This window comes from Triturus cristatus, chromosome 3_1 (assembly GCF_964204655.1).
Source record: "Triturus cristatus chromosome 3_1, aTriCri1.1, whole genome shotgun sequence".
In the NCBI taxonomy this organism is placed as follows: domain Eukaryota; kingdom Metazoa; phylum Chordata; class Amphibia; order Caudata; family Salamandridae; genus Triturus; species Triturus cristatus.
Genome location: NC_140583.1, coordinates 807,402,200 through 807,426,407, shown reverse-complemented (window position 1 = coordinate 807,426,407; position 24,208 = coordinate 807,402,200). Strand labels below are relative to the sequence as shown.

Below are 24,208 nucleotides of genomic sequence, written 5' to 3'. Positions count from 1 at the left end.
GGAGCTGTTTGTCAGTCTCAGGGGAATGCAGTGGGCCCCATAGCACCAATTTCAGGAGAATCAGGCCGGAGGTGCGCGGTATACAGCAGCGAGGAGAGCCTTCTGCAGCCCACCGCAGGGGCCACCACTTCATTTGGTAAGTGGAGAGGGCACCCTCACCAACAGCGCCTTCCACCTCACTGCGAGCTATGGGCATCAAGCTGGGACACACAGGCAGTACTAACAGTAGGAGCTGCTGCCACTGTGGGAAGGAGGCCTCGCAGTGCTCCTATTGCAGTCTCCTCCCATGTGCAGCCCAGCTGAGTCTAGTTGCAGGGCCGCTGGTGGCCTCAGATGATGTTGTGTGACACTGGCTCACAGAGGGCGGGTGCTGCATCAAAGGGAGGCAAATGCAGGGAGACTAGGATGCCTCATGGCACTCTCTTCACAGCCTCCAGATGCACGGTCATCCAGCCAGGTTCGACTGCGGGTCTGCTGGTGGTGTCCATTTTGATATCCTGCAGGCCCAGGGCGTTATGCAGCACCAGTTCTTGGAGGAGTGCTGTGCTCCACAACCTCTTTCAGCCCCCTCCTTCCACCCGCCACCCCTTTGTCTCCAGGGATTGTCCTGCATGGTGCGCTGCCCAGTTCTCGGGAAGAGGCAAGAAGTCCACTGGTAAACAGTGTCAGGCAGCGGAGCCTCGCCACAGACCTCTCACATGGGCCCCATCTTGGACAAGGCACCTCATAGTTTGTTTTATATTGCGCGAAGATGACCGTATTTACAGTGCTTTACATGAGCGCCAGTTACATTACACAAAAATGAACTAATTTTTATAGGCACAGGTTAAGTGATTTGCCCAGAATCACAGGATGTTGAGCTGGCGCCGCAATTCAAACGTGGTTCACCAGCTCCACAGTCGGAAGCTCTGGTTGTAACGCCGCAGCCTCTACATGGTCAGTGTTCCAGCAAGCTACACTTGACAACTGCAATGGGCATTTGGTCACAAATATAAACTGCATATTAAGTGTAGGGAAAATAAAAAATGTAACTTGTTTGTACGTGCATAGCTTTAAGTAAAAATAAAAAGTGTTATGACTGTCTGGCCAGGTCCTATCATTTTCTTGATTTTAATTTTATTTTAAGCTATATAGCACAGCAACTCGAACCGCTGTGTAGCATTTTAAAAATGCAGCCTCCTCCCTTGCCATGCAATAGCAGCTTGGCTACCCTTGTGCTGATGACTACTATAGGTTGATTAATTTATCAAGTAAATTTCAATATCAAAAACATTTCACCTTAATGCCATGAGTGCTGTATCACAGATTGCTAAGCATTTAGAAAATGTCTCATAGAATGTTATTTTGATCCTTAAATCGCGCAGCCTTCTTTTTGTTTTATGAATATTTCTTCTTTTTGCAGGTTTTGGGTACCTGACGAAGCAGCTGATGGCACTGGCTGGTGGACGTATTGTTCTAGCACTGGAAGGGGGCCATGATCTCACAGCAATCTGTGATGCCTCTGAAGCATGTGTTTCTGCTTTGCTGGGAAATGAGGTACCAAAGAAATATGATGGACAGACAGTGTGTAAAACAGTGTTAATGACAAGGCTGCAGTGTTGAGGAAAGAGACTAGAGCAGGGACAGTGGTGGTGTTACTGATCTGACAGTTCCTGGATGAGTGATATTGTAAGACCGATGAGTCCGTTAAGACTAGAGGGTAATGACTGGTGAAGTTTTTGATGGGTGTAATTAAAGAGCGCTGGTTTGTGAAAGAATTCTTTTTGGATGTCTAATTTTTTTTCCAGAATTCTCTGTAGTACTGTATAGGTTACCATTATTTGCATGTGTATTAGAAAGTTGGTAAAATAAGTTTTGGCACATTTTATTTATTGAAATAACCTGTTGCACTGTACCGGGGCGGCTGTAGAGGACTCACCTAGTCTTTTTTTCTGCTCCAGCTGCCATTTTTGGACCGATCAGTGGTCTAGTGCCGAGCCAGTTTGAATGCCGGCACTTAGAGCAGGCTTGTGTGTGGATGTGCCTAAGGCAAGCTGGTCTGCGCTCGGCTTGCGCTCAGTGCCAGCCATGCTTCCCGTCCGCATACCTATAATCAACATATCACCTATACAGGCTCTCAGTTTCTCTCCCTGAGATGGGAGCCACTCTGCTCAGGCAGATCCAACTCACCCGGGTCAACCCATACCTCCTACTTGTCAATAATGTTCTATTGACTTACAGGGACCGGGTGTGCCTCCTAGGGTCCAATATTCTTGCAACCCTCATTACACCTTAAATCGACATGTGGCACATGCTCTACTCTGCAATATTAATTTCTTGACAGAAACTTGGATGTCTAAGAGCTCAGCACCTGATGTAGCTTTGGTCACCGTGGCTGGTTACTCTGTGTTGCACCTTGACAGAGTGGGAGGAGAAGGGGGTGGTATCGCTATTATGCACAAACAGTCTGTTAGTTGTGCTACCTTTGACACGAAGAAACTTTTAGGGGCTTAGTCTATGGGCTTCTGCATCTCATTGTCTGCTAACAAAATCCTGGCTAGCGTGCTAATCTCCCCCCCCCCCCTCACCCTGGACATGCAGGGGCGTTTTTGTCTTCCCTGTCAGAGTTCTTTTAGAAGTACGTGTTGAAATGCTCAAATTGTACTGTTCTACGGGACCTTAATATACATGTAGACACATCTTCTGACCTGCATGGTCAACTTCTTTTAGAGTATATTTCATCTTGGTATATGTCGCTGTTTGTGACTCCGCCTACTCACATTGCAGGTCACACGTTAGACATCATTTTTCTAACATTCAAGTTCCCATACTTGACATTAGTCCCTTGACTTGGTCCGACCACGCTCTCATTCACTTCCATTGGTCACTGGGCCATGGCCCTCACAAAAGCAGGCTATGTCCCTCTCTACTGCACCGCAATTGGGCCACGGACTCTCCTTCAGCAAGTATTCTCAACCTATGACCGTTGACATGGAAGTCGATGTCGGATAGGTCGACTCCTGGCTTATACAGATGGCTGACCACATTGCACCCATTAAACACAGGGATGCTGTTCCCTCAGCAAAAAGAAAGTCAGCCCCTTGGTTAGTGAGGAGCTTGAGGGGCTTCGACCCCATCTACCACGGCATTGTGCAATCTCAGGGTAAAGTGTAATACTACAGCTCCCCAACCCCCCAGGTGACGGGGGTAGTAGGCACTTGTTTTGGCCTGCTAAACATATTTCGAAACTTGCTCTATCTCCTCCCCCTTCTTCAGCAAAAACAAAAACAGTGATCCAGGCTTTGATTATGCCAACTCTCTCTACTGGGGCCCAACTCCTGAAGAGACTGCAGCATGTGCAGAATGCTGCTGCCAGGCTTCTACTACACCTCCCCAGGAGGGCCTCCGTTCAACTAGGTCTAAAAGAACTGCACTGGTTGCCAATATTAGAATGTGAGAGGTTCAAAGATTTGGTCCTGGCGCACAGAGGTTTTTCACCTCAAAGGTTCTCAGTATTTGTCAAACAGATTTACACCATACCAACCAGCTCAGGCTCTTCGGTCATCCAACTCCTTGCTGGTGGGGTGGTAGCTCCTTCTCTTATCAGACCGTCAGGGGGAGTAGAATGCCCTCCCAGTTCAGCTCTAACTCCCCAGGGACATTCTGCCCTTTAAGAGACTTCTTAAGTCCTGGCTATTTGGTTCTGCCTTCTAGTTACCTCTGTTATTTAGGGATCAGACTTTATTTAGCGTCGGTAGTCTCTATTGATGAGCCATTGCGCAGATCTTTAATAATAATAAAGAAGATGAGTGTTCTAGATTTTGATGGCTTTGTGATAGCTAACGGTATAGACCACAATTTCAAATCCAAGTGGACCAATAGCGACCTTCAGACTTCCAAGATCGATGAAATGAGTCCCGTTGTGTCGAGGAGTAATAATTTTACCTATTGTTTAAGTGGCACAAGGCGTGCTTTAATGGTCAGGGCGATGCAAATGGTAATTTTTTTACTGTAATATTATTTCACTTGCACATGCTTTTGTCATGCAAGGACCCATCTGATAGAGGCTTCTAGCCACAGACTCTTTTCCTTAGAATATTCCTAAGGTGTGAAAATGGATCTGGAAATTTCCGAGCAGTACCCCTGCACTGGTAGGTGGCGTCATTTGGCTCTGCGTCATCTGCGCCGGAAGTGATGTGCATGGTGCCTATATAGGCGCCACCCTACTGACATCATTTGTTTTTCTTTCTGCACCAGTTGGCACTGATCCATGAAGGATCCATGCCGTTCGATGACACACCACCCTGCGACCTTCAAGATCCCGGTTGTGTGGAAGGTCACAGAACAGCTTGTGGAGCCTCACCAGACAGTCGTCTTCTCAATCAAAGTCTTTGGGTAAGTGCCACCACAAGAAGAGGTCCAAGAAGTTGAAGAGGCCTTAGACTTCGCAACGCCTGTCCAATCCTCGGATGAAGCACGATTGAATCCGCAGTCCAGAGCTTGCTCCTCTGCGGAGCCTGTATCCATTCCTCTCTGACTTTCCCGGACTAGCACAACCCCTGCCCCTCTGAAAGGGTTCTTTGAGGATGTGCATCTCCTATTAGAGTAGTAAGATCCTTCTTGAGAGCCTTTGACCTCCATGGATTCCCACCGTTGGGTTCGCCCTCGTGTCCAGTGAATCTGGTGCCGGATCCGGAGTTGTGCCGCTTGTGGGGCCGCAACCTCCCTTGGCGCCCGCTCTATTACCGATGCCCCATGACACGGCCATCCCCATTGTCATTCCTGATTCCAACACAGGCCAGACCAGTGCCGTCCATTGCCTGCTCCCGGTGCCACTGGTACCATGCCTCAACTTTCTCAACAGGCCTGGAGAGGGAGACGAATAGGAGGGAATTGAGGAGTCTTATGGATGCAAGCTTCCCGTAGATGGCACAGAGGTCAACTGGTATGAAAAAATGGCAGATGCCAGTGGGTTAGACAACTCACCAGGCACTGTGTTGGTCTCTTCCCCTACCATGGCTACAGAGGAGGGTGCTTAATTTGCTATGGTGGTGCTAGGGTCAGGGGAGGTCTTGAATCTTCAGTTGCACTCCGTGGCAGTCAAGACGAACGTCTTGCCAGAGGTTCTTCAGCTGTTAGTTGCCCCCTCCAAACCCTTACTCAATATAATGAAGTCCTACCCGCGTCCTGGCCCAAGCCCTGCACAGGAGTTCCTGTGCACAGGACATTTACTTGTCGCCATGACCCTGCTCTGGGGGGCCCCCTGTTTCCTCACCCAGCACCCCAGCCGAAGTTTCTCATGGTCCAACCCTCCACTTACTGAGTCAACTCCAGTGATTTCCCTACCAGTTCACTTGATAGGGAATCCAAGAGGTTGGATACCTGTGGAAAGGGGATGTTCTCTTCCGCCTGCCTATTACTGCAGTTGTTGAACACCTCATGTCTCATAGGCCAGTACACCCATACAGTTTGGTATTTGGTTGCACAAGTGCTGCCCATATTCACAGAGGAGGCTGAGCCATACTGTTGCAAGCCATTTCAGGCAGCAAAGACACAGCGAAGTTCACCATCCAATGTGGACTAGATACGGCCGACTTGCTTGGCAGAGTAAATTCATTGTCGGTGGCCCTTAGGTGCCGCTCCCGGCTGCGGACTACTAGCTTTTCGGGGAATGTCCAAACTTTGCTCTTCGACATGTCATTTGATGGCTTTTGTCTTTTTGGTGAGAAGGTTGACTCCGTGCTAAAGTGCTTCAAGGATAGCAGAGTTACAGCCAGGCCCTTGGACCTGTCCACTGTCCCTCGCCAACCATAGTCTGCCCTTCCTCCCCTTTTGTGGCTATGGAAGGGACTCACAGCTGCGTCCATTCCCATCTAGTCACCGCGGCCAGCAGACTTCCCACAGACCACGTGGGGCCACTAGCCAAAGGTCTACCATGTCCACCTAACTCCCGACAGCCACATCCTCCAAACCCTTTTAATATGCCTTCATACCAACATGGGTACCCAGTGGGGGGCAGGATATGGCTTCACCTGCACCATTGGCAGTTAATAACATCTGACTGGTGGGTTTTACAGATAGTCTAAAGGGGCTACTCCATCCCCTTTCTGGACACTTCTCCACCCATTGCTCCTTAGTCAGGAAGTATTGGCAGTCTTGACCAAGAGGGTGCAAGCATTAGAACGAAGTTGTGGTTGTTAATTCCGTATACTTCCTGATGCCTTAGAAGAACGGAGGCCTTCATCTTATTTTAGATTACGTGTGTGCGCCTTTCCCGTGCAACATGCTCCTTAGAATCTCCTGAACATGCAAGTCTTCTGGAGCAGAGGAGGATGGAGATGTTTGCCAACTAGACCAAAGCCGCGTGTCTCAGAGGAATGTGCTCCGCTAAACACCTGAGTAAAGGTGAGAAGAACTACATGTCCCATGGAGCCACAAGACTTCAAAATGGTGGTACCAGTTTGCAGTACTTCCCTTTGAGTTGACATCGGCACCTCAAGTCTTCATGAAGGTGATGGCAGCGGTTGCAGCCCATCTCAGACAGTCGGGCATCCCCATTTTTCTGTATCTAGATGACTAGCTCCTCAAAGCCAGCTCGCCGGAGATGGTGTTCCTTCACCTGTAGTCAAAAGAATCACTGCTGTTTGACCTGGACTTTTCGATCAACAAGCCCAAATGTCACCCTCCCAACTACTTCAGTTCATAGGGTCACTACTGGACACCACTCACGGGCTGAATTGATGATGAAATCATTAAAACTAGTTTAGTTAAGGTGTTAAACTGGTTAGCAATTAACCAACTAAAATGCAACCCAGACAAGTCAGAGATTGTCTTCTTTGGTACACCCCCGTCCGACATCTGGAGATCATGGTGGCTTCAAGATGTCCTGCCTTTAACCACTCCTCTGAACACAGTTGAAAAAACTTGGGGATCAAGATTGATAGCGCTTTGTCCCTACAACCCCAAATTCAAACCTTGGTGGGCACATGCTCTGGTTTTCTACGCACATTAAGGAACTTTCTAACACTGCTCTCGGTTGAATCCAGGAAAACAGTGGTTCAGGCGATGATCACCTCCAGAATGGATTATGAAAACGTCTTGTATGTGGGGCTGCCAGAATATCTTTTAAACAAGCTGCAAGCGGTCCAGAATGCGGCGCCAGATTGATTCTCAATCTTGCCCCCAGGGCCCGCCTGTCTCCACATCTGAGATCACTTCACTGGCTGTCCGTGAGAAAGATGATTCAGTTTAAGACACTGGTCTATTTTTGAAGCGCAAGATCAAACATAGGAAACATCTATGAATTTTGCCCCATTTGAAAGTATGCTGCTAGACCTTAGTTTGTAATTATTTTTAGAATTACATTTTTTTAAAAAATATTGTATAATAATGTGATATACAATAGTAAAACTAAGCTTTTATGGTTTTTCTGTTTGCTAAATTGAAAGCCGAATAAAGCTAAATTCTGATTCTGAAGACACTGGTCCAGGCGCATAAAGTGTTACATTGTAATGGCACAGCATGTCTAATAAAAAGGCTCTATATCAATTTGCCCGCTAAGACACTTTGCTTGTATTTTGTCCACTGGCCACCAGCCCCTTGATCCACTGCTCTAGAATCGGGGGTACATTTTTCTTGTACCTTGTTGCCAAGGCCTGGAAACAACTTCCATTGGCACTCCGGGAAAATCCGGAACTCGCAATTTTCAGAAGAGTCCTAAAAACGTGGTTGTTTGGCATTTGAGGATGTTCTTTGTCCAATAGTTAATTGTGTAGCGCCTGGGATACTCCTTGGAGTAGGCGTGCGCTCTTCAAATGACGATTCATTAATTCATTCACTCTTCTCCAGGCATTTTTTCCGACTCAAAGAATCAGACACATCTGGGAGCTTGTCCCATCTTTCCAGTGAGGCACAAGAATCTGTCCTTAGAGTCCTGCGTTTTCTAGGTCTATTGGCTTTCTCCTTCCTCCTTACACACGCAAGTTGGCACATGAGAACTTTCCAGTTGTGCCTCTGCCAGCAGTGGCTCCTGTACAGGTGAGACCTATCGGACTCCATTGCAATGTTCCTTTGTGCTGAGGGAGGGAAGTGGCTTGGTAGGGGAGAGAGCTGAACCTAACTCACAAGATGGCCTTCACATCCTTTCTAACTGTGACTACGGTAATGATGTATGGCTACACCCTAGGGTGGGGATTCCTTCTGGAGATTAGGGGGCTCTGGTCTCCAGAAGAGCAAGTGCTTCACATCAACCTGCTGTACCTGTAGGTGATTCGGCTGATGCTTAGGGCCTTCGTCTCCTCCATCGTAAGTCCGTCTGTCCAGATCTTGATAGATAACACAAGTGCGATGTCATATGTCAACAAGCAAATGGGAGTAGGGGCTCACCTCCCCTCCTTTACCTGGATGCGAGGAGCCTGTGGTCTTGAGATCTCCACAGAGGGATCTGGCACTCTGCCAGTCCCCTAGCGGGCTTTCCAAAAAAATCAGACGGCCTGAACCATTGTGACTCACCTTAGTGATCACAAGTGGCATCTATTACCAGAGGTACTCGGAGACATCCTGGTACAGTGAGCTACTTCTCAGGTGGGCTTATTCGCCTCCTGTGTTCAGTGCCAGCAGTCGGTGTGCTCCAGTATCCATTGAGGGGAGCCTAGGGGAGACGCTTTTCAGTTGAGGTGGAATTTTCAGCTGCAGTACTTGTTCCCACCCGCCGCAAAATACCCTGGATTTCTCGAGGTCTCCGTAAAATCTGCAAAGACTGCACACAAGTCATTCTCATTGAATGGGTAGAAAAGGTGTGGAGTGGACCTTCTGCGCTTCTCCACATGTCACCCATGTCACATTCCACTCAGATTGGACCTTCTCCCCCACTCTGGAATGGTTCTGCACCCCAGTCTCCAAACCCCAACCTTGTGTCTTTGAGATTAAGCAGGGGACAACTGAGCTCCCTTCAGATGCCACCAGAGGTGGTAGACATCTTGTCTGCTAGTCGTCCCTCCACTAAGCCTGTATTGTTATGTACCACAATCTAGGCCTAGGTAGCTACACGACCTGTCCTACCTTGCTCTGCATAACAGCTCTAGCACTGACCTTTTACCCAGTTTTATGTGGTGAATAAATTATGATTGGTTTACTTGAAACTAACCTCATTTATTATACATGAAGATTCTTAGAAAAGTCCCCTGAACATGACGTAAAATGATTAATATACTCTGTATAAAAGTCATGGTCGTCTTCATCCTATTCGTACACGCAACATATCAATTGTGTTGGTCACCCTAAGGCTATCTTTGGTATAAAAGAACCATATCTTTCACAAGATAGGCAGAGGAGAAGCTTCCATGCTGGCACAAGACACTGAGGTCCCTGCACGCAGACTCTCCAGCATGTAGTGGTCTCTTGCGGGGTGTCCATTTTGAGACCAAGATGGGGTTGTTTGTTCTCTCCCAACAGGTAATGGGGTTTGGCTCGCTCCTTGGGGATTCTTGACTTTACAGCGACATACATGCTAGGTACTCTTAGGTAGGGTCAGCATTGTAGGAGTGCGCTTGATTACTGTAATGTTTATATGCCTGCATATATTCACTGTTTTAGCACCATGGTAGAATTCTACCTTTTATTTACTCTGTTCGGGCTTGTAATCTTTAACATTTACTTCTGTCTAATGATTGTCGCAGCACACATGTTTTATACTCGAATGACGCTGGTTCAATAAATGCTTATTAAAAAAGTCCCCGTCGTCTATTCTGTGTATCTCTCTGACATTAAGTTAGCATGATTGACTGAGCGAAAAGTACTGTACTATTTCCTCGATCCATGTTCGATAGTTGCCAGAAACTATTTGCTCCTTGGTAGGGTTAGAGGGCGTATTTGGCAATGTGATCTAGCTGGTCTAAAGGCTAACATATCCTTTGGGGGTGTCAGTAATCAGTCTAGATATCAATCATTTAGTTTGTTGTCTAAACATACAGTTCCTATGTATTTTTAGGAACTTCACGACAGATGGGACAGCTTTGTTGCATGGTGTGCGAACAGTGGTGAGGATCCCTTTCTGGCCAGACTATTTCAAGTGCTGCAATTTGCTCTTTCCCTTGTACAGGAGGAATGGGCACTGTAAAGGGTCACTTAGTTACCTTGTCTACTCTCCTTTGTCAGCCGAATCAGACATCCCTTTTCAAATCATGTGTTGTCAGGCGTTTTTTTATAGTCCTGACCAACCTTTTTACTCCAATTCCCTTGGTGGTCCCTCAATGAGATTTAAATCTGGTCCTTACCTTTTTGGTGGGGACTCAGTTTGAGCCCCTTTACAGTTGTACCCTTCATATGTTGACCCTCAAAACTGTATTTTTTTGTTTCCACCTCTTCTGCTAGAAGGGTTGGTGAGTTACAGGCCCTTAGCTGTCGCCCTCCTTTCACTACCTTCTTTCCAGATCAGTTAGTGTTGTAAACCAGGGCTGCTAAGGGGCGTGGTTTCGGCGCGAGGCGGAATGGCTGCCTCTTGAGGGAGCTCCGCAAGCCGGATTCCCAATCTGACAAATACCACCCGTCAGGAACATCCGTGCTCGCTAAAAATCACACGGGACGCTGTCCCTAAGCGGAGGGCAAGAAGCGGCGTGGGTTTTGAGACTGGGGCCACCGTGAAGCTGCCTACCCGAGTCAGTCCGTCCGTGTGGAGATCGGAGTGAAAATGGCGCTGGTCTGAGTCGCGACGGCTGAGGGAGATACTACAGACAGGAAAGTGAGGCACTCCACGCTGCTCGGCGTCGGAGAGGTGCGCCGGCCACGGAGACATGGGCAGTGTGAGGCAGTCTGCCGGCTGATTGTACGGTCCCACGCATGAGTCAGAGGCGGCCTATGCACATCGAGGCCGGCGGAGCTGGGCCGCAGTACTTTACTATGAGTGAACTGGGGCTGCTTGCGGTGGGCGCGGGTAGACCGACCTGAAATCGCGGTGGTCGACAGCCGCCGTTGCAGGCCCCCAACGAAAGGTGCACGGTTACCGGTGAACGATCATCGCGCAACACGTGACGGTGGAGGTGACAGGAGCGATATCGCGGGGACCCGGAGCGGCTGCTGTGTCGAGAGAGAGACTGGCACCGAAGGAGCAGATGAGCCCATAGTGAAGCGAGGAGCCGGCAGCTGCCAGCAGGAGCCACGGTAAGTGGGGTGTGGGTGCGGCCTGGGGTTTGTCGGGCAGGTGTGACTCTGCCTGCTTGCCCCAGCCTCAGTGTGTAGTGGCAGTTGGCGGGGGTCGGAGCTGCTCGACTGCGGCAGGCGCAGGGGCGCGACGCTCCTCACGTGATGCCTGGTGTGTGTGCGGGCCTGCTACTTGGTGGTGGTGGGGTCCCAACCGGGGTGCTTTAGTGTACCAGCTGGCCCACTATCAGGTTGGTGGGCACAGAGCGCTGCGGGGGGACTTCTACATTGCTATGGGGCTGGTCGCGGCACTGCCCTGGGTGCACCAAGGGCGTTCTTAACCCTGTAAGGGGGTCCGCTGCTCGGGCTGAGGGTGCATAATATCTGCTTGTGCTGCTTGAACACGCACGTGGCTGGATTGGATCTCAGCGTTGGGCAACATCGGTCTGCCGTGACCCGCTGTGGAGCGTTTGGACATTGCGGCTGCTCTGCCCTGTGGTCTGGGGCAACTCTGGATGTTGATAGTGCACACATGAGGAGAACAGACTTACTCTCATTAGTGCATGGGTCCTGAATTTGATTGCCCCCTCTGAACTGACACGGCCGGGTGAAGCTGGACGGGAGCAGTGCCTCCGGACCTCGGGCGGTGTGAATTGCTGTGACTGGACGGAGGTGGGGTGTCGGGCCTGTTCGTCGCACGGAGTTTTGACACTACACTCATCGCCATGGGAAAGACTGACCCTAAACAACCTAAACTGCAATTTGAAAATAAGCGCACTGCTGAAGTGACGGGAGATCGGGCTGGGGCTCATGGGGCCCCGGGGTCGGAAGGGGAGGCGGAGGATGACACCAGAACCATCCTGCTGGAACTACGGGCCGGGATGAAGTCGATAGATAGTCAAATTGATGCACTGGCGACCGGTCTAGATGTCGTAAAGAAGAAAGTGGATAAACACGAGCACAGATTGGATGCTCTGGAAAACAGACTTTCAGACACGCAGGACTCGCATGCTGAGTCACGGACCCAACTCTTGCAGATGGAGAAGGTACTGGAAGTCATACGAGCAAAAAATGAGGACTTAGAAGCGCACTCTAGGCGCAACAATCTCCGCATTATTGGACTTCCAGAATCCACTGCCATCTCCAGAATGGAGTCCTTTATAGAGGAGTTACTGCATGACCTGTTTAGCTCGGTACTGTCCACGGTGATGATAGTAGAGAGGGCGCTTCGGTCACTAGGGCCTAGACCTAAATCTGGCGCGCCGCCTCCCCGATTATTGCGCGCCTCCTAAATTATGCTGACGGGGACGCTATCCTGAGGGAGGCCAGAGCTAGGGCCCCGGTCACTTATAAGGGAGACACGCTGTCCTTTTTTCCAGACTACACCCCAGCGGTACAGATGGCTAGAAGGGAGTTTGTGCCAGCAAAGAAAATCCTGCAGGCCGCTTCGGTGCCATATGCAATGCTATACTTGGCCAAACTAAAGATAGTGAGCAGGCACACTTTTTCACGGACGCAAAGTCGGCTCTGAAATTCACAAAACACATTTGTTAAATCTAGGTCTCGGCCGTGTGCGCTGGGAGGCGCCGAAGGGACATTAGGCCTTGAGGAAACGGACTAATGTCAGCAATGTTATATGTGACCTGTTGGATGAGGGCGGGCTGATTTTATTTTTTTTCCTTGTTGGGGATGTTAGCAAGTGATGGCTGATTTGATTCTGCTCGCTGAATGTGCGGCGGGCGGCTGCTACCCTCCCAGACATATATTTTATGTTTCATGTGGTTATGGCCGAATGGCACTGTGCAGCGTATTGGATGCGGTAGCATGCTTTCGTTAGTGAGCACGGATGGGACACATAGTTATAGTCTGGCGACCGCACCTTGGTGCGTGTAATCGTTGCCGGACCTCTCCCCCTAGCGGGTGTTCCCTGAACGTTGTGTTGGATGGGTATTGGGGATGATGTGTGGGCGGGGGGTTAGGGTTTGGTCTCGACCTAATTGGGAGGTTGGAGTGGGTGGAGTTAGGGGGGTGGGTAGAGAGGGCTTTGTGCTTTGTTTTTTATTCACATCTATGACACTGAATATGATTGGAATGCGTACAGAAGAATGTGATGGCGTAACTGAATGGGCTGAAGGTGGCGTCCCCCCTAGGCCGACTGAATCAATGCTGGATGGGATGGGAACTGCTCTAGGTTGTGATGGGTGAGAGATTTCAGATGTTGATCTGGAACATTAGAGGTCTTAATTCACCCAAAAAAGTGAGACAGGTGCTGGCCTATTTGAACCGCCATTCAGTACATAGAGCCCTATTGCAGGAGACACATTTGACCAAAAACACAGAACGGGGTATTGCGGGGAGATGGGCGGGCTTTAAGCTAGCGGCGTCATTCTCATCATACGCAAGAGGTACCATGATTCTGGTTAAGAGGAGTAGCTTTTCAGCCAACACGTACATATGCGGATGAGGAGGGTCGGTGTGCCATGGTGCAGGGTAGGCTGGGAGGATCACTGGTCACTATAATCAACATGTATGGACCCATCACAGACGACCCTGCCTGTTTTTCACGAATGTATGGAGTGCTGAGAGAGTGGCCAGAGGCTACCTTATTGTGGGGCGGGGACTTGAATACATATTTTAATCTAGATATGGATTAGTCCAATCCCATTTCTCATCGCACCCCCAAGATCGCTAGAAGTGTGTTCTGCGCCATGGAGGAATTTGGGTTGAGTGATGTGCGGCGAGTGAGGAACCCTTGGCGAAAGAAGGGACACATGCGACACCTTCGTACAATAGCTGGTCGCGGCTAGACTACTGGCTGCTGGGAGAGGAAGCCATAGACTGGGTACGAGAGGTAGTGAATTTATCACGCACGTTGTCCGATCACAATCCCGTGCAGTTAGATTTGCAAATTCCGACTGCCCTGCGTCGCCCCTTCACGTGGCGGCTACGATCCGAGGCACTACTTGACCCAATATACGAGACCACAGTGAGGGAGGCTATTGAACAATACTTTGAAATCAACAAGGGCACGGTAGACGCGGCCTCGACACTATGGGAGGCTTTTCATATTACGATCAGAGGGGTCTGTATTAGAACAGCGGCAGGTATATTGAGGGACATACGGACGCAACTACAAAATACTGAGGACACTTTGCGGGAACTGGAGCGTAGGTATGCCGCAGAGCCAGATTCGGACACGCTGGCCCGCATAAATGAACTGCTTCAAGACTATGACTCATTGGCTGAAACAGAAATAAAGTATCTGTCCCGTAGGCACACAGCCAGTCGCTACGGGGTGGGGGGCAAACCTGGGCGCACACTGGCGGTTAAGATTAAAGAGCGGGCGGAGCAGCAGCATATTGATATGATATTGGAAGCAGGGGGGGGGGGGGGGAGGACATCATCATCCGGTGGCCATCACAGAGCAATTCAGGGAATTTTATTTGGATCTCTACACTTCTAGAGGGGGTGTGACAGAGGCAGAAATGGAGGAATATCTAGAAAATGTGGCATGTGCCTGGCTGTCGAACGCCCATAGGGAGTATCTCTGCATGCCTATAGACAAGCAGGAAGTTAAGGCTGCACTCTCTGCATTATCTAATGGCAAAGCACCCGGGCCCGATGACCTCACGGTGGAATTCTACAAGAAATATGCAGACCTACTTGTCCCATATCTGTTAGAGATGTACGCTGAGGCGCACAAGTCAGGGAAACTACTGCGGACCCTGCGACGGGCATTAATAATAACCCTGCTTAAAAAAGATAAACCACCGGACAGATGTGACTCCTATCGCCCGCTGTCTCTAATAAATATAGATGCTAAAATATTGGCTAAAATACTAGCGATCAAGTTACAACCTCTGATGTCGTGCTTGGTGCTGCCTGATCAATCCGGCTTTATACCTGAGAGATCCACATCGCATAATCTCCATACTATTTTCTCTATGTTTCATGTACTCGAGCCGAGCTTGTCCGCTGCGGCTGTGTTATTAGATGCGGCAAAAGCTTTCGACTCAATGGAATGGACTTATATGCTATTTATATTACGGCGGATGGGATTCCCACCCTTATTCTTAAAATGGATTGCTGTGCTCTACGCGGACCCGACGGCTAGGGTGCGTGTTGGAGGGCTGACCTCTGAACCTTTTAACATAGAGAGGGGCATACGTCAGGGGTGTCCGTTATCTCCACTACTATTTGCAATCATATTGGGACCTCTGCCGTGCGTAGTCTGGCAGAGGCATAGGGAGACAGCTCTTAATTTTAACTATCGCCCAGTGGCCATTTCGCTTTATGCTGATGATATGGTGCTGTTCGTACGTGAGCCTTCCAGGTATCTGTCACAGCTGCTTCGGGAATTCATTCGATTTGGTCGCCTATCGGGTCTCTGTGTAAATTGGGACAAATCCATTATCATTCGGTTGACAGAGTCTACCGTGCAGCCAGAAATGGAGTTCTGGCTGGTATGGTCTTCGGATCCGGTTAATTATCTTGGAATTTGGATCCACAGGGATCCGAGCATACTGATCAGAGAAAACTATGGGAGGGCATATACTAGACTGGAGAAGCAAGTAGATATATGGATTTCGCTGCCGCTTTCACTGGCGGACCGCATTGCACTTATTAAGATGGTGGTCTTGCCGCGGTTCCTATACCTCTTTATAAACATCTCGGTGGCACTAACGAAGGGGTTTTTCCATAGTGTCCGTAAGATCCTGCTGCGGTTAGTCTGGGGCGGCAAAAACGCTCGCGTTAAATGGTCGACTCTCATCAATGGGTACTACATGGGAGGGTTTGGTGCTCCAGATGTTTATGCTAACTACTTGAGTGCCCAGGCTCAATATGTATATTATTGGCAGAGACCGCATGCGTTTACTCCGCATGTTGCGGTAGAGGAGGGAGATGCTGCTCCGATACCGTTGCACAGCTTACTTACTCACAGAGTGCGCAAACCCCCAAGAAATGAAATAAACGCAGTGGACGTAACTATAGCTGCCTGGCATGCGATAGGGCATTTGGCACAAAAGCTGCCGTTATATGCGCCAGCCATGTACATAGAATATCAAACCGCGTTATCGGTAACTCATGAGGTGCCGTCGATGCGCCTGCTTCATGAGGCGGGCTTCCGTAGGATGCAGGATGCATATTCATATGGGTTGTTTGTCACGCCGGACCATTTACAATTCATTAGTAATCAGTCCGTTATTTAGATTTGCTATGCACCGACTGCGGCATGCGGCTACGGTGCATTACACCACTTACCCACAGGAACCACCCATACTGTTATCCTTGCAGTTTGCTCTTACTACTCCCACTAATAAAAACTTGATATCCAGACTATATAAGATGATAAAAACTGAAAGTATATGTGCGCCAGATAGCAGTTGGGGAAGATGGAATGCCTGTCTATCCGAGCCAATTGTCTAAAAGGATTGGCAATTTGTGTGTGGATTGACGGGAACTCTTAGCATGAATGGGAATCTACGCATTAAACATTTTAAATTCATACATCAGGTGTATTACACTCCCGCACGCCTGCATAGGTTTGGACTGCGTGAATCTGATTGCTGTGTGCGTTGCGGGCAGGCGAATGCAGATTTTTTACATCTAGCTTGGGGATCTGGAAAGGTGTATGAGTTCTGGGAAGTGGTGGTTAAAACTATGATGATTATGGTGGCTGTGGAGATCCAATGCAGTCCGATTGTCTGTCTGTTGTGCTGTGTGCCGAATATTAGGGGAGTGAAAGGAAAATTTGTCCGATTAGCTCTGTTGATGGAGGCGCGCAGGGTGGCGATTACGTGGGGGGGAAGGTTCAGGCCAAAAGTGGAGCATTGGTTAAAGGACTTGACCTACTGTAGGGAAAAATTGGTAACGTATGCGGAGAAATTACCGACACTCTCGCGACCAAGAGACATTTGGGAACCATTGCGATTGTTTCTCTTGAATAAGGCATCTGATGCTGAGTAAGGGTGTAGGGAGGGCGGGGTGGGTGTGGCCGGTACGTTGACTAGAGGATAATGCGTTATTCCAACACCATTATGTAATCCGGGAATAGAAAGTGTGTACGGATGTGGTTTTTTGTGGGGTTTTTTTTATTGTGCCCCTGGTGTATTTTTTTTTTTTTTTAATTTATATTTGTTGAGAGAAGGAAGGGGGATGTTTTGTATTGTTTTTTGTCTGATTGTTTGTTTTTATTTCTCTTTTTGGAAAATTATAAATAAAATAAAAAAGTTTAAAAAAATAGATGGCATAAGTAAATAATTATGTCAGGAACGGAGACACAAAAAAAAAAACAGGCCTGCTAAGAATTCCACAAAATTCCATCTTGTCCAATCCATTACTCTTCCGACCTTCTATCCTCCAGCTCATACTATGAAAGAGGGGTAGCGGTTACATTAGTTGGACCTTCAGTGGGCTGTTAATTACAACAACAAAGTCAGTGTGATGTAAACAAGGCACTTTGCATCAAAAGGGCATGGGTCTACAAGCTCAGAACAAACATGTATGTTGTTGAGAGGAACGCAGACCTACAAAGATAATACAGGTTATGTATAAAGCCCTCACTCACCAACCTGGTTGGTGACATGCTTCATCATCGGGCCCCACAGGGTATGGCCGAATGCCATCCCAGTGTGCTGCAACGGCAGGTTACTGCGGAGCGGGGTTCATGTGAGGTGACAGTGAATTTAAAAATTTCCAATTGAGTCAAAAAAGTAAATTTAATAGTTTCGCTAATTGGAAATATTAAAAAGGAGTGAAGGTCAAAAAATAGAAGACCTGTTATACTCCATGGCGGTCAACATGTTTCTGCCTAAATGAATGTTCAACAGGCTTTCGTCAGGACCAGAGTGGGGGTGCAAAGTCCCGGTGGTATGAACGCGCTAAGGTTCACCCTACCGTGGGCTACTGTGTGAAAAATATATTTACAGTGAAAAAATCCGCCAAGTAATATCGTGGTGGAGAGAAACGAGTTTATTCTGGAGTTAAGAAGACACACAAACAAAAGACAAAACATGAAAGAGTTGTAAATGTTGATGGTCAACTCGTAATCAAGCGCTGTAGAGTCAGGCTGAAAACATAGTGCTCAAATGAAGAAGTGCCATTAACATATACCTCAGGTGCAGTAATAGTGAAAACAGTGCACCTAAGACTAACCGGATATCGGTGTCAGGTAAGTAAATTGCGACTTATCCTGAATAGCGTGTCTAATAATGTATATCGGAACACACGTGGAATTTAAAATCTGTGTGAGATTCTCGAGTCATATATGGGCTGAGGCACGACAAAGCGTGCCCCTGTGTAAGTCATCGTAGACTTATAATGCAAGGAGAATGGAGAATCAATCTTACTAAGAGGCATACCCATTTGAAGCCTCAGGGATCCCAGGGGGGGGGGCGGGGGGCTGGGAGCAATATGGCACACCCTGCAGAGGAAAAAGAAAAAGGATAACGACCTCAAGCAACTGAGCTCTGGGAACGCTTACTGTAAGAAACGGGAGGGGAACAAAGGAGGTTACTCACGCCCTCGCTGCTCGGCACCCGTTCGGAACCTGGAGCGCCTCTTGCCACCTGGTCCAGGATGTGAGGATCCATGGCACGGGGCTCGTATAAGAGATGCTGTCCCGTGAGGCAGGGGGGCAGTGAAAAAGAAAGAAGCACGGGGATTGGTCAGACTCTACCGTGCTATGCTGTGATTGGTTAGAATGGCGGCTGTACAGCCAATAGCGTTATGGGTAAGGGAAAGTCGTCCAAAAATAGTAATGAGCGACGTTTTTTTTAAAAAAAGGGGAGAAAACTTAATTAAGGGTGGGAAACAGACTCAGGGCTCACAGAAGTCGCTAGGACAGAGAACCTACAAAGAGAAGAAACACAAACAAAAAGGGCCCTTGCCAATAGTAAATACGCTGTGTACTGACGTGTAAATAAGGGGCCAGCAGCAAAATAAAGAAAACGAGCGAATGTCTCTAGTCAAAGGGGGTCTGATGTGCAAGGTAATAAGGACTTCCATAAGTGGGGTTAGGCACGTATGGTCCATCAGACACGCAGGTATATGAGATGTATACAAAATGGAGCCAGTCCATGTATACAATATAGAGTCAGTCTTGACTCAGGAACAGTCAGAGAAATCACGAATGGTAAATACTCTGTATGTCTGACAAACTAACAGCAGGAACTTATAGTATGGTGGTCCAGGGTATATTATCATTCAGGCCACGAAGGTTGGTTCCCAAACGGTAAACCCATCTTTGTTCCTTTTCAAAAAGGATTTTTGGAATGTTTTTGCGTGCTGTGATCTCCTCAATGACAGTCCATTTTAAGTCATTTGTGGTATGGTTGACAGACCTCTCTCAGTTTGGTAGTGACGCGCTTACACCTAATATTACTCCGATGTTCACATATTCGGAGTTTGACTTTCCTAGTGGTCATCCCTACGTATCGTAGACCACACGGGCAAGTGATTATGTAGATTACATTAGGCGTGTTACAGTTGGTGTGCCCTCTTTGGGTCCAGATCCTGCCTGGTTCGAGATTCAGAGTGTTTGTATGTGAGGTCAGAGGACATATGCTACAATCGAAGCAAGGGAAATGCCCAGTGATCTTTGGTAGGCCCCAAGCTTCTGTGATAGACCTTTGGATTGTGTCAGGTTGTACGGTGGGGCGTGTCTGTACCAGGCTGTTGAGCAGGCTCTGAGCTAGTTTAAAGGAGAACAACGGTTTCTCCCATTTGCGATTATTGCTATTGATAATACACCAATGTTTTGTGATGGACTATGTGAAAGAGGCTACGCCCATACCACTAACATGTGTCACCACTTACAGTACCCTATCCAATAAAATTAAAAAAGCCATCACAAAACATTGGTGTATCCGTGTGGTCTACGATACGTAGGGATGACCACTAGGAAAGTCAAACTCCGAATATGTGAACATCGGAGTAATATTAGGTGCAAGCGCGTCACTACCAAACTGAGTGAGCATTTCCTGTCTGTCAACCATACCACAAATGACTTAAAATGGACTGTCATTGAGGAGATCACAGCACGCAAAAACATTCCAAAAATCCTTTTTGAAAAGGAACAAAGATGGGTTTACCGTTTGGGAACCAACCTTCGTGGCCTGAATGATAATATACCCTGGACCACCATACTATAAGTTCCTGCTGTTAGTTTGTCAGACATACAGAGTATTTACCATTCGTGATTTCTCTGACTGTTCCTGAGTCAAGACTGACTCTATATTGTATACATGGACTGGCTCCATTTTGTATACATCTCATATACCTGCGTGTCTGATGGACCATACGTGCCTAACCCCACTTATGGAGGTCCTTATTACCTTGCACATCAGACCCCCTTTGGCGAGAGACATTCGCTTGTTTTCTTTATTTTGCTGCTGGCCCCTTATTTACACGTCAGTACACAGCGTATTTACTATTGGCAAGGGCCCTTTTTGTTTGTGTTTCTTCTCTTTGTAGGTTCTCTGTCCTAGCGACTTCTGTGAGCCCTGAGTCTGTTTCCCACGCTTAATTAAGTTTTCTCCCCTTTTTTTAAAAAAACGTCGCTCATTACTATTTTTGGACGACTTTCCCTTACCCATAACGCTATTGGCTGTACAGCCGCCATTCTAACCAATCACAGTATAGCACGGTAGAGTCTGACCAATCCCCGTGCTTCTTTCTTTTTCACTGCCCCCCTGCCTCACGGGACAGCATCTCTTATACGAGCCCCGTGTCATGGATCCTCACATCCTGGACCCGGTGGCAAGAGGCGCTCCAGGTTCCGAACGGGTGCCGAGCAGCGAGGGCGTGAGTAACCTCCTTTGTTCCCCTCCCGTTTCTTACGGTAAGCGTTCCCAGAGCTCAGTCGCTCGAGGTCGTTAGCCTTTTTCTTTTTCCTCTGCAGGGTGTGCCATATTGCTCTCCCCCCCCCCCCCCCCCCCCCGGATCCCTGAGGCTTCAAATGGATATGCCTCTTAGTAAGATTGATTCTCCATTCTCCTTGCATTATAAGTCTACGATGACTTACACAGGGGCACGCTTTGTCGTGCCTCAACCCATATATGACTCGAGAATCTCACACAGTTTAAATTCCACGTGTGTTCCGATATACATTATTAGACACGCTATTCAGGATAAGTCGCAATTTACTTACCTGACACCGATATCCGGTTAGTCTTAGGTGCACTGTTTTCACTATTACTGCACCTGAGGTATATGTTAATGGCACTTCTTCATTTGAGCACTATGTTTTCAGCCTGACTCTACAGCGCTTGATTACGAGTTGACCATCAACATTTACAACTCTTTCATGTTTTGTCTTTTGTTTGTGTGTCTTCTTAACTCCAGAATAAACTCGTTTCTCTCCACCACGATATTACTTGGCGGATTTTTTCACTGTAAATATATTTTTCACACAGTAGCCCACGGTAGGGTGAACCTTAGCGCGTTCATACCACCGGGACTTTGCACCCCCACTCTGGTCCTGACGAAAGCCTGTTGAACATTCATTTAGGCAGAAACATGTTGACCGCCATGGAGTGAAACAGGTCTTCTATTTTTTGACCTTCACTCCTTTTTAATATTTCCAATTAGCGAAACTATTAAATTTACTTTTTTGACTCAATTGGAAATTTTTAAATTCACTGTCACCTCACATGAACCCCGCTCCGCAGTAACCTGGCGTTGCAGCACACTGGGATGGCATTCGGCCATACCCAGTGGAGCCCGATGATGAAGCATGTCACCAACCAGGTTGGTGAGTGAGGGCTTTATACATAACCTGTATTATCTTTGTAGGTCTGCGTTCCTCTCAACAACATACATGTTTGTTCTGAGCTTGTAGACCCATGCCCTTTTGATGCAAAGTGCCTTGTTTACATCACACTGACTTTGTTGTTTCGTATCCTTTCCCTTGAGGGGAGTAGTCGTGTTGTTCCCTTCCTCTCTTGTTGTTTACTTGCTGTTAATTACAACCGCAACAAGGAGCTCCGGTCAGATGACCAGCTCTTTGCCTGCTACTGTGGTGCCAAAAATTAGTACAGAAGAGGACACTGTCATGGTGGATCATACTCTGCATGAAGATCTGCTGTGCCTTAGCCAACAAAGATCCTCCTGAAGGAATTAAAGCGCATTCCACCAGGGCTAAATCAACCACTTTTGCTCTTGCTCTGGGAGCCCCGGTTGCAGAAATCTGTAAGGCCACAACGTGGGCTTCCTTGCACACCTTTGCAAAACAGTACTGCCTGGATTCAGAGGTGTGCAATGGCAGAAACTTTCTCAGGTCCATCTTGCTGGATATCCTTGTCTTAACCATCCATAAACCCTCTCCCTGGGCAGGATATTGCTGTGAAATCTATTCTACAGGTGAGGAATTTGCTGGTAGAGGTATCCATTAGAAGAAAATGTTACTTAACCTTCGGTAATTATCTTTCTGGTGTATACTGTATGTACCTGCGGACTTCTCACTGATCCTCCGCCTCCCCGTTTGATGGATGTGTTATGGGGAAAGTTAAAAAGATCCCATCTCGTATTTTCGTATTTTCCTGGTACTGAAAATTCTGTCAGTCTGTCCTGGGGGGGCAGAGGGTACATTCTTTTGCATCCACTCTAAAGGTGAGAAATGTGTGGTGAGAAGTATCCATCAAAAGTAGAAGTTATTTACCTTCAGTAACGTTCTTTATGGTGGATACTTTATCTAACTGCAGGTTCCTCACCGCTTTCCGACCTTCCTGTTCTGTGAAATGGTCTATTCCCTTTAAAAGCTCACAATCTAGGAATTTGAACACTTGTTCATTTAGTCTGCCGATGAGCTCTCTATCTGAGGGTGCGGAAGAGTTCATGAAAGAACCTGACGTCCGCATACATGAATGGTGCCTCTATGTGGCTCAGTTTGTCATTGTCATCAACGTGGAGGCGCCATCTACCGGCAATTTTTGAGGTGTCGAGGTTTCTGGATCCAGTCTCGCACCTGGGTCAATTCACAAAGTGAGGATTCTATATTTGGAAAAGGCATGCAACAGAAGGTAAGTAACTTGTTTGTTTCTTTTATTTTTACCAAAAAAAAAGTATTTATCCAGTATTGGGGTATCTTTCAAAGATTCACATGCCTGAATCATTCCCCGTCCCCGAGGCGGGATTCCCACGGTAAACACAAAAGTAGTGCCAAAAATAATAGAAGTAGTAGGCCCCAAAGAAAAGGCCTAAGGCCTAGATCTTAGCAGCCTATCTACATCATTATGCCAAAAGAACCAAAAAATTGGTACCAACCATTCAGCCATCAGCACCCTCTAGAACACTCTCAGCAGAGCCAGTTCTCCTCAGATTTTCACCGCACGTCGTGTAGAAGGAAGTCTCCCTGAGTGCCACTCAGTTTTCTACTTTATTCCATGATGTCTGACAAGAAAGCCTTGTTCAAGTCCTGCAGAACCTGCTCCAAGAAGAGAGTCCATGTGGATGACCAGCATATGGACTGCATCTACTGCCTCTACGCTAAACATGAGGCAAAAGATTGCAAAATTTGCCGGACGTTCCCTACTAAGACTCTTAGGGATAGGGAGGCGAGAGTGTTGTTATGGCTTAAATCCTCTTCGGCTGAAGAGGATGATGGAGCCTCAACTTCCAGCAAGAGAGCTAGGTCTCATGACAGCTCTTCAAGCGAGGGGAAAAAACACCATAAATCTTCCCACTCTGCTTCTGGCCCTTCTCAGAGGACTCCTCATTTCCTCTGGGTCAGCGCACTCTCCTCAGGACTCTGCTCTCAAGGACTCTAAAAAGCCGTCTTCAAAAACTGAGTAAAAGCCTTTCAAAATCTCTGGCTTTCCCTCCTTCGTCGACGATTTCTGTCACTTCTTCTGCTCCTTCGTCGACGGAGACTGTCTCGATGACGTCTTATCACTTCTCCTATACTGTCGACGAGGATTACTATCCTGTCGAAGAAACCCGTCGTCGAGGGATCATCGACGAAGACCTCGTCGACTAATCCAACGTCGAAATCCATATCGACGACGTTACCGTCGATGAAGCCTCCATCGTCGACGAGAGCAGTATCGTCGTCGAAGATACAGCTGGTTACTACCCCGTCGACGAAGGGGACGTC

General features: G+C 47.9%; 1 protein-coding gene across 7 annotated transcripts in view; it reads left to right on the top strand.

Moving 5' to 3' along the window:
- Positions 1-24,208, top strand: part of HDAC4 (histone deacetylase 4) — a 1,546,655-nt gene that overhangs the window by 1,457,640 nt on the left and 64,807 nt on the right. For all 7 annotated transcript variants that reach the window (XM_085645137.1, XM_085645138.1, XM_085645139.1 and 4 more), the window contains one exon: positions 1,403-1,536. In XM_085645137.1, the coding sequence (XP_085501263.1) occupies positions 1,403-1,536 (134 nt within the window). The remainder of the gene's footprint in view (positions 1-1,402; positions 1,537-24,208) is intronic.